Below are 11276 nucleotides of genomic sequence, written 5' to 3' on the forward strand. Positions count from 1 at the left end.
TACTGCTTATGTGTGATGCTGGCGACGGACACCATTCCTTCTCAAATTAACGGGTGAGTACGCGTACCGTTCAAGTATGCAACGGAGCGAGCCTAAAGGCCACACAAGGTCCACGCGCGCTCAGCCGTTTATGCGTCCTTCTCAAAGCCTCTGCGGTTGTCAGCCACACGCCGCAACCGCTGAAGGAGTCCATTGACCCCGGAATTGTGAAAAATGTACAAAGATGGCGGATCGGCTGAATCGACCGAAAGCGGGATGGCCTAAAAGGTTAGAAGGGTTTGATATTGTTTATTGTTACTTGTGAGGTCATCTGTTGACCTGACTGAGCTGAAACGCCTGTGTGGCAACGTCACACAGACACTAGCGTAGCATTTTGTCAGGAGACACAAAAGACTTTCTCTTTGTTGCACGTCTTCCTTGCCGTCGGCAATGGGGGCTGCTCCGAAACTCAGGACGTTCCTAAAGGGGGCAATTTACTAGTCACAGTGCTTTTGTGGTACAACCGCCTGCACTTTCTGTAGGTCACAACCCAGAAAGGCCTTCGTAGGAAGGCACGAGTTGACTTTCTCCTTGTTTGTGTGTTTATATTATGTTAATAACTTCTAAACCCCTATAAAATAGAGGGTAAGAAGGTAAAAAGGACTGTAAAAGTGTGGTTTGTACCAGGGCAATTACAGAAGACAAAATCCTTTGATGTCGTTTGACCTTTCGTGACATGTAATAACATATAAGTGTGAAATAGTCATCTTTTTACGTCCTTTCTGAAAAAAAATTTCATACGTCATAAAAGACTAATACCCGCGTTGTGTTTTCTATAAGGCGAGACACGTTTGGAAAACGGAATTATCAGTTTGGTACTTTGTCTTATACTTGGACCGAATAGGGTTACAAGTGTGTTCTCACGGATGCTAGAACTGTGTAGGGAAGTACGTGTGACAGAAGTTGACACATTTCTCCTGGTCTTTGTGTAAGTTTTATGTTATTTTACACCTCTGGAAAACCCCTTATAAAATAGAGGGTTAAAGAAAATGAAAAGCCCGTAAAATGTCTTCCTGTAGCAGGGCAACTACATTGACAAATGGTTTGGGATGGTTGAAAAAAGACTTTTTACGGGGTATTTTTAATACGTTATATAATCACATTTATGTACCAAATATGTACATTAATACCCCAAGGGTAAAGGAAGACTAATGTGCATTTAAACCCCCGCACGGTGTCAAACGGGTCACCGTTAGATGGAGAAACCTAAACCTTTCCAACCGTACCCATACATACTATTTAAATAATCTGTTCCGATTTGAGTTCATCCAACTTTCTCGCCGTATCACATACACTTTTAATTGAAGTGTTAGTTCTACCACCACAATATGTTTATTATTACAGTATAAAGTCTACTAATGAAATCGTATAAGTATACCAACCAACTCGAACTTCAAGTATTAACTCGAATGTGGCCAATTGCAGTGGTCAGGTATAGGACTTCTTGCTTGGGTTTGCGCTCACAAGAAAAATAATTTAACACAATGGTTAAACCATAAGTTTTATTTTATCATTCGGTAACCCATATGGTTACGGGACTATTTAATTTGATAAAATAAACTCATTTAAACAGACCCTCTTGCATGCATGGGTTTAAAGGATACAAGCCAGCCGTGGAATATTCTTGAACACGAAAACATAGATTACTCCATATAGTATCTCACACACTTAATACCGTAAGACAATACAAATAGCCTAGACAGATTTTGGGACATCCAAAACCAACCACTAAATCACAACCCAGCACATGCGTACGTGCACACAAAGACTCACAGCTTAGACAATCTCATAACATATTTGGAATAAACAATTCACAATTTATAGAGCAAATTATTGTCACTCTTCTTAGAGTCGATTACAATAGCAGTAAAATGTTACATAGGTAAAAAACTTGAATTATTGTTGTTCAGACTATATACATACATAGATTCTGCGAGAGAACTCGTTTTTACGATATGCCGTAACGAACCCGTGTACTTGAAAGTCATATTACTCCTCTTGGAACATAATGAAAACTCCTAGGCAATACACGGATAGTTCTATAGAGGCTAATATATATACAGCTTCAAGGGTCTATAATCCATCATATCAAAAGTAGGTGCTCAGTATGTTGCTGGGAGACGACTGTCCCCTTCGTATTAGGTCTGTTAGTAGCTTGTGCATGGGAATCCAAATCACCTACGGAAAGATCCCTTATTAGGCAGGAGTGGCATCGCGCGAACAGGTTAGACTAGTTTTCTTGCACAAGTTACCGTAATTTTGCCTCTTTTTTACCCGGCGACTTTAGCCAATTAGGTATCCAACTTTACATAGACACATTATTTAAAACAAATTAAAGTTAGGTATTAAAGCTAAAAATACATTTTCGGCTCTGCCTTTTTAATCGAACGATTACCAGGTTTGGTCTCAGGCGACGACGAAGGGCCAGAACCGAATACGCCGTTCAGATTGTGTGTGTGTGCTGTTTTTATTCCTGATACACCCCTCAAGGGGGGAGCCTAAGGTAACCGGAGACTGCCAATCTTTCTCTACAGCGTAGAGTTTTAGGGGTCGGTTCCCCCCGGTCTTCGTATACCTTTGAGCGATGGGGTTTGGTACCGGGTCTTCTCCAAACAGAACACGATTTAGGACAGAGTTTTTCAGGTTTATGTGAGACAAGAACCGGTAGTTAGAACTATGTCCTCCCATGAATAATATACAACATGACAACCTGAAGGATTTCGATACAATCAGAATCATGGTAGAGGTTCCAATCAGAGTTGATATTTATGTTGTAGTAAAGTTTTTTAACCTGACTGTGAATATTACAATCGTCAAAAATGGTACCAAGCTTAGACTTCCAAAAGAAGAATTTATTAAATTATTTTTGGTAGAGATATAAGCTACAGCCGTGACAAAAGATGTAGGTTGAGCTGTCCAATAGAGTAATGACAACTTCGCTTTTTTCTTAATAAGTTTTAAATTGGGAAAAATCTTGCGGCCTTCTATACAAGGCTGTAAACAAGACCCTTACAGGTAAAAGCGGCCGGACTTTGGCGCCCGATGTTTTGTCGAGCCCGGGGGCAAAGTGTGTGTCCAATTTAATACAATATGTTAGACCGTGGGATTATTTGGTTGCATACGCGTAAAAGACTTTGACCACCAGTTGATGTAAGGAAATGACATTAAATCACCGTAAAACCAATTGATGTCTACTACCAATACAAAATAACAACAATCACGTGGACCTTCGAACCCGGTGATGGGACCTCTTCCTTTCTTTACCCAGAAGCCTTTGACTAGCGCCTCACATGTCTGGTTTTCAACAACCGGAACAACCGGAAGACAGAGAAGAAGAACAAACTCCGTTATATAAACAAACAACAAATAGCGTCTTTCTTTCCATTTTCACTCTCGTCCATTGAAAACATGAACGAACAGGAGCTCTATAAACCAATGAGGTGAAATAGCCGTCCGTGTGTGTTCCATCTTCCATTTTAAATAATTTGTTTACCTCCCTCACTTCCGTTAACGCTTCTCATGCACTGATTCGCTAGCTGAAAAGCCAATCAGTGTTATCCCTTTGTCCGACTTCCGGTGGTGTTCCCGACGCCGATTCAACGTGTTGAATTGGCAAGAAAAGGCGTCAGGTCGGCAGAAAAGACCAGACGGTGCGGCGCACACCACTCCGAATAGGGCGTGCCCACGCTCATGTTCGGCCCGACTCCAATTTACTGCCGATTTCGGGCCGGTGTATCTGGGCCTTTAGACTACCGCCCAAATCGGTAGGGTTGGCAGGTATGAATTGATCATAGCAAATTTAAATTAACCTTCGTGAAGCATACAGTTACCTACCTAATAAAATATCTCTCTAACTTACAAGGATTGCCTTATTTTACCAACCTCAAACGGAAGCCGTTTATTCTACAATATTATCCCACTTAATGCTTAACACTTCTCTAGTGGAGGCTACGATTAGCATCGTTAGCACAAATGTAGCTACCACTTGCTTACTTGCTATCCCAAGCCTCAACATTAATTAACGTTAGCTGACTAAAAACATAAGCAACACATAAATAAAGTAATCGCATTTCACTTACCGCAAAACCACATTCATGCACCGTCTGTTTTAACTGCAGAGCGAGTCACAATATTCCGATATAAGCATGAAGAATAGTCCACAAGGCACCAGCACAACAAACATGGCCGAGTTCAAGTTATGTTCCCTGGATGAGCTGAGCAGGAAGAGTCCGTGTAGCATCACCGAGCTGCTAGCAGAGCAGAAAGCTAACAGCTAATATAAGGCTTTGTCATCTTGCCAAATAGTGATTCTATGTTGATGTATGCAAACTATGTTTGAACTGGTTTATAAATGGTTCTTAATGATTAATAAAGTGTTTACAACCTAATTAATAACCTAATTATAAACCCTTTATGAATCCTTTATAATGGTAGTCTTATTGTAAAGTGGTACCAGAAAAGCTTGCATAGTTTAAATAAAGTAATTGTTGAAGTAATTTAACCATGAACAATGAAATAAATATCAAGGTATACTTTATTCAGCATTGGAAGAATCATCCTCAGAAGCTTTACTGAATAGTCTAGTAGCCAGAACCCGGAAAGGTTGAGTACCCCAACGTTTTATGTTATAAGTGTATAGTATGCGCTGCGCATGGGTCCCCAGCACAACCACAGGATGCGCAATTCGCACAATAAGCATACGTTGCGTTCATTAAAATGGATGCCATTATAGCCAATGTAAACACAATACAAAAAAAAAACACTTGTCTGATAGGGAGAATTCTGGAATGTTTCTGGGGTTTATTGAGGATGCTGAACCGATTTATGGCATTTAACAACATTTCTGCTTCAACCAAAAAGTGGCCGTATATTTACTTTCTGTGGGCTGATTTTGACTACCATGAGTAGTGTTGCGACTTGCGACCATTGGACATAGAGAGCATGAGATGAAAATGATTACCTTTACTGTTCACTAATATTTTTCATATAAATAGGCAATCTGTCCAATCAAAATTATCCCCTAAATCTTCAAAATCGAATTAAAATAAATATGGGGGAGTAAAAAGATGTTGACTCTTAAATGTAGTGATAATGAGATACAATAGTTGATTATATACTCAGTTACTTTCTATAATGACCTCAGTTCGATATTATATTATTTTTGGGATATGAAACAGTTTATGAGAAACTTCGACACGTTTATATCAACGCCGTGAATCGATATTTGCGCACCTGTGCATAACCGACCTGATTTCTGGTACATCCATGGTAGTAGTGAGTGACTGTGACAATGCCTTCGTCTGCAGGTTACACGTTTATATTATACATCCATGGATTAGACGTTATTCACACGTTTGAGGTGAATGTCATTGACAGGTGGATCCGACCAATCGTGGAGACGCATTGGTAGCTTTGATTGGTTTACATTTCTGTCTGTTAATGACACGTTCGAAATCAGCAAATAGATATTCGAGTTGAGGAGAGAATGGGCGGGCCTAGTTGTTGTATAAATCCGAGGTAGGAGCCGATGAGCTGCACTCTGCACAGAGAAAAGCGCAGTCGTACATTGAGACTTTTACTCCACATCGAGAAAGAAAAATGAGGGAAATTGTGCATCTTCAAGCCGGCCAGTGCGGCAACCAGATCGGTGCTAAGGTAAGTCCACTTGTATTTGCCCTGAGTGAGTAATTTTCATTCAGAAATATCGTGTTCTCTCCTCTGGGAGCCGGTGCTTTGTGCTCTTTCGGGTGGGGTGCCGTAAGTGGGTGAAACGTTAGGACGATTCTAAGGGCCCGTGACTGACAGGGGCCCAAACAATTTTTGAACATTAAGAAAAAAATGTTTAAGTAACCAATGTGATATCTTTTCATGGGGCCCAAAATCCCTGGCGGCGCGCCACGACCACGCCCTTGCCTCAAATTGGGCCTGCTTGTGAAAATTGCAATTAGATTTTCAACAAACACTTACAATTGTCAAGGGTTACCGTTATAATTACAATTGTTTGTTCAGCAGCGGTTACTGTAGGCCTACATCAGATGGAGCGTAGGCTACTTGTGAACATTGAAATTAAATGTTTAATAGAGCGAATCAAGGGCGGTAACATGTCAGCCTTTTGACTAATAAAATGATTTTTGCCATTTGATAAAAAATGTTTTGACATAAATATTGATTCTGTCCGTCCGCTTGTTGCTTGCAAACACCGCTTTATCACCATTGTTCCTTCGGCAGCCGTCACTGCAATGCGTAAAAAGGAAGTGAGTAGGCTACTGTCATTAAAAAAGACAAAAGCACTACAAACCAGTAACTTTGTATTAAAACTACAATGACGTTGGTAGTTAAAACGTAATTTTCTTCTTTTATTTTTTTTACAACATGCACGTCTAAATCAGGCTTATTGGGTTATGCCCTTTATATATACAGTCTATGGTTATGCCATACCGAGCTGCGCCGTGCTTTTGCATGAAGCAGGCTTGGTGGTACAGTGTCGAGTGGACATTTTCAAATTCATAATCCGTGAGTTGCAGCCAATAAGGGATTAGCGTGTCGGAGTCGGCACAGGCGGGACAAATAGGTTCATCCCGACAATTTATCAACGTTTAGAACAGGCTAAATACATGTGTATGTGATAAATACACATGGTAACTGTAAATAAAATGGACGAATCAGAAACCGGTTTATTGCCAAGTGGGTTAACACATACGAGGAATTTGTCTTGATGTTATGGTGCATACATATACATGCATGACAATAAAACAAACATTGGAACTGGGTGTTGAAAGTCATTTTGGTTGGAAGAAATAGCTAACTGTATTTGTTTGTGTCCTATAGTTTTGGGAGGTGATCAGTGATGAACACGGTATTGACCCAACTGGTACATACCACGGTGACAGTGACCTGCAGCTGGACAGGATCAATGTCTACTACAATGAGGCCTCGGGTAAGTTCTAAACAGCCTTGCTTTCTTATTGGCTATTATGTAAAAAAACACTTGTGAAAGAATCTTAATTTTACCAATGTTCCCTTACTTCTAACCTGTGGTTTCTAGGTGGTAAATATGTGCCCCGTGCTGTGCTGGTTGATCTTGAGCCAGGCACCATGGACTCAGTAAGGTCTGGACCTTTTGGCCAGATCTTCAGACCAGACAACTTTGTGTTTGGTAAGTGATATTTATTAGGATTGTTCACACGGAATGCAGCATCTTCATTTATGATTCTTGTCTTGCAGGCCAGAGTGGTGCTGGCAACAACTGGGCCAAAGGTCACTACACAGAGGGTGCAGAGCTGGTGGACTCTGTCCTGGATGTGGTGAGGAAGGAGGCAGAGAGCTGTGACTGCCTTCAGGGCTTCCAGCTTACACACTCCCTGGGTGGTGGTACGGGCTCTGGTATGGGAACCCTGCTTATCAGCAAAATCCGTGAAGAGTACCCTGACCGCATTATGAACACCTTCAGCGTGGTGCCTTCCCCCAAAGTATCAGATACAGTTGTTGAGCCCTACAACGCCACACTATCAGTCCATCAGCTTGTAGAAAACACAGATGAGACCTTCTGCATTGACAACGAGGCCCTGTATGACATCTGTTTCCGCACACTCAAGCTCACAACCCCCTCTTACGGTGACCTGAATCACTTGGTCTCGGCAACCATGAGTGGCGTCACCACATGCCTCAGGTTCCCTGGACAGCTCAATGCTGACCTGCGTAAGCTTGCTGTAAACATGGTGCCATTCCCCCGTCTGCACTTCTTCATGCCAGGCTTCGCCCCCCTCACAAGCAGAGGCAGCCAGCAGTACAGATCCCTTACTGTGCCTGAGCTCACCCAGCAAATGTTTGACTCCAAGAACATGATGGCTGCCTGCGATCCGCGTCACGGCCGCTACCTGACAGTGGCTGCCATCTTCCGTGGCCGCATGTCAATGAAGGAGGTTGACGAGCAGATGCTGAACGTGCAGAACAAGAACAGCAGCTACTTCGTTGAATGGATCCCCAACAACGTGAAGACCGCTGTCTGCGACATTCCTCCCCGTGGCCTCAAGATGGCTGCTACCTTTATTGGAAACAGCACTGCCATCCAGGAGCTGTTCAAGCGCATCTCTGAGCAGTTCACAGCTATGTTCAGGAGGAAGGCCTTCCTCCACTGGTACACCGGTGAAGGTATGGATGAGATGGAGTTCACTGAGGCTGAGAGCAACATGAATGACTTGGTGTCAGAGTACCAGCAGTACCAGGATGCCACTGCTGAGGAGGAGGGAGAGTTTGAAGAGGAGGGGGAGGAAGATCTGGCCTAAAATCCCTTTTCAAAAATCTAAATGTAAGATTTGAAGTTCTTGCCACATTCAGTGTTCTGTCTGATAATGTTGGCTTAAGGTGGAATGTTGTCTCAGTGTTCTGCCTGCTTTTATGTTTGAATAAAATGTAATGTTCCAAGATCTTTCAGTGTTCTGGCTGCTGTTCCAGTTAATATATTAATCTGCGAGTGTAGCTGCTTACTATTTTCTCCCGAAATTAACAAATTAACTCAAATGTAGGTTCAAAGATATCAACTGTGTATATAATTATAATAATAATAATAATGCATTACATTTTTTTTGTTAGAGTGCTTTTACAGGTGCTCAAAGCGCTTTACAATTACACATTACACATATTAGACATGTAAGAGTCATTACTGCGGACAATAACCACAGTATATATGACAATACCATACATGAGCTCATTTTTGTTGTCACAAATATGTTTAATGAAGGAAATACACAAGCAGAACATGACACGAGAACGATGCCAAATCACATGCTGCAGCATAAACAATGGCTTCCTCATGACCATTCCAAAGGTTGAAATTATCCTTACACAAAGTGTCATAGTTGTCAATAGTCATGTGAATAATACCGATTTCTATAGTTAATTACCGATCCGACACGTTTCTGCACACTTTTAAAAGATATATGAAGTCATTTACATATTGCAGGCAGCTCACTCCTGCAGTTAGTGGCAAAGGTCAATAGATGGCAGTGTTGGCTAAGTAGTTTGATGCTGAGGGCCCGCGCAAGCAGAGTCCAGCCGCATCCTTTCTTCACCTTGCCCACCAAGCCATGCTTGTCTCCAAAGCGTGATATAAAACCATTCTGTCAGAAGCAAAAGAGTAGATGAAAGTTTACAATTAAAAGTTTAAATTTCACTACAATCTTTACTGTGATATTTAGATTTCCTGTTCAAAGGATACGCCATTAGGATCCCATCAAAAACAGTATTTAGGGAGGATTTGCTTCATGGAGTAAGAGAGCATTCACATAATGTTCAGCGTTGCCGTTGGGCATGAACTTATTTGGATCAGTGGTTCTGTAAAAGTGCAAATGGTGGCTCATTACAAACCACACACAGTGCGTCGACGTCCTGTATCGAACACTATGGAAGTACAGTGGAGGAACTAAGTATTTGATCCCTTGCAGATTTTGTAAGTTTGCCCACTTACAAATAAATTAACAGTACAATTTAAGTGGTAGGTTTATTTTAAGAGCGAAAGTAAGAATATCAAAAAGAAAATCCAGATATTGACATTATATAAAAGATACAAATTGATTTGCATTTAACTGTGGGAAATAAGTATTTGATGCCCTTGCAAAACATGTCTTAGTACTGGAGAAACACTTGTTGGACAGCACAGAGGTCAGACGCTTCTTGTAGTTGGTCACCAGGTCTGTGAACATCTCAGGAAGGATTTTTGTCCACTCCTCTGAAGAGCCTCTCCAAATCCTGAAGATTTTGACCAGGGGCGTCGCCTGGACCTGAACACATTCGGGGCTTAGCCCACAGTGGCGGTGGCCGCCCGTGGCGCTAGGGGTGGGCGATACCACAAAATCTGGATTCGATCCGATACCAAGTATTTCAGGGCCAGTATCGCCGATATCGATACCGATACTTTTTTAAATGAAAAGTGTCTTATGTACTTTCATATAGGGGGGGGGGGGCTGCATGACATGATTTTTGAGCTGAAAGATCATAAATAGACTAAATCTGAATTCATTTTCATGAATAAAGACATGACAGTTTTTATAGACAAATAAAGGTTTTACTTTTGCAAATTTAAAATGCAAACATGAAAAATAACAATACAAAGTGGCCAGAATAGAGAACTGTCTTCTTGCACACATCACAGTTCGCTAAGTTTTAATTGCCAGTTGTGAAATTGCTCCACACAACGCTCCTCTTTCTCCTCCATCATGCGCGTGTGTGTGTTGCACTCGCGAGTCGCTGGCTGCTGCTTTCCTGCCCTGCTGGCTGCTGTCAGTCAGCTTTATAATCATATGTTCGTCTGCACTCTGCACATAGTTTTTTGAAGAAATTGACGAGTAGAGGAGACGGAAAAAAGAAGTATAAAAGTATCGATCCTATTGGCTCTATTATCGATATTTTGAAACGTAACGTAATATCGGAAGTATCGATATTTTGGTATCGATCCGCCCACCCCTAATGAGCAGTATGAGGCATGGCTACAATGGGGGATCTGTTTGGTATTTTAAGCAAAATACTTCAAAGACATGTTTTGTATAGGTATGGCCCTATATCTTTCCAATATAGCATAATAGGTCCACTTTAACTTGAACTTATTTCCCTGATACCTCCGTTAAGAAGTGTACACAAATGGAAAAATATATGTTATATGTTATATTATTATTTTTGTAATAATTGAAACATTTTCTTGGGAATGCAACATTTATTTGTTGGTTTGTTTGCAACATGATGTAGTTTTCTTCCAATAATAACGGCCTCTTTCCCTGGTTGTATGAACCAAACTCTGCATTACTGTCAATAACCCTGGAAAATAAAACCTTTATTTACACATTTCTGTACCCATACACATAGCACATAATGACTCATTTTACCTTACGTGTCTTTGGAACCGCGATGTGTGGGAAAGCTTTAATTAAAAGCGTGTCAGTGAAATGCCTTCCCCTGACTTCAAACTCTCAAGTTTAGCCCATCTTTGTTACTCAGCTGCCAGTTTGATAGTACCACACTCCTATATGTTTACTGTGCCAAATGATAACAATTCCAACCCACCTGCTTTGTGGATTCAGTTGGGAAGAAACCGCTCCAACTGGCTACTATTTATTTTTCCCAGCAAATGAGGTGTCAGCGGTAATATTAGAAGTTGAAATGTGTAATAATTAATGAGTGTCATACAGTATGAGTGAGTGCACTCTTGTTTGTTTGTGTGAGAGAGAAAGATATAGAGAAGATAA

The 11276-nt window shown here is 41.2% G+C and overlaps 1 protein-coding gene across 1 annotated transcript; it reads left to right on the forward strand.

Annotated features, from left to right (window-relative positions):
* The first annotated feature begins 5599 nt into the window (after positions 1–5599).
* LOC104941609 (tubulin beta-1 chain) lies at positions 5600–8463 on the forward strand. Its single transcript, NM_001303286.1, is given in 4 exon segments — positions 5600–5694; positions 6868–6976; positions 7085–7195; positions 7264–8463. Coding segments are annotated over 4 exon segments (1338 nt in total). The 5' UTR covers positions 5600–5637; the 3' UTR covers positions 8325–8463.
* The last annotated feature ends 2813 nt before the right edge of the window (positions 8464–11276 follow it).

The sequence above is a fragment of the Notothenia coriiceps genome, unplaced genomic scaffold, assembly GCF_000735185.1.
Source record: "Notothenia coriiceps isolate Sejong01 unplaced genomic scaffold, NC01 NC01_scaffold00003525, whole genome shotgun sequence".
Lineage (NCBI taxonomy): Eukaryota > Metazoa > Chordata > Actinopteri > Perciformes > Nototheniidae > Notothenia > Notothenia coriiceps.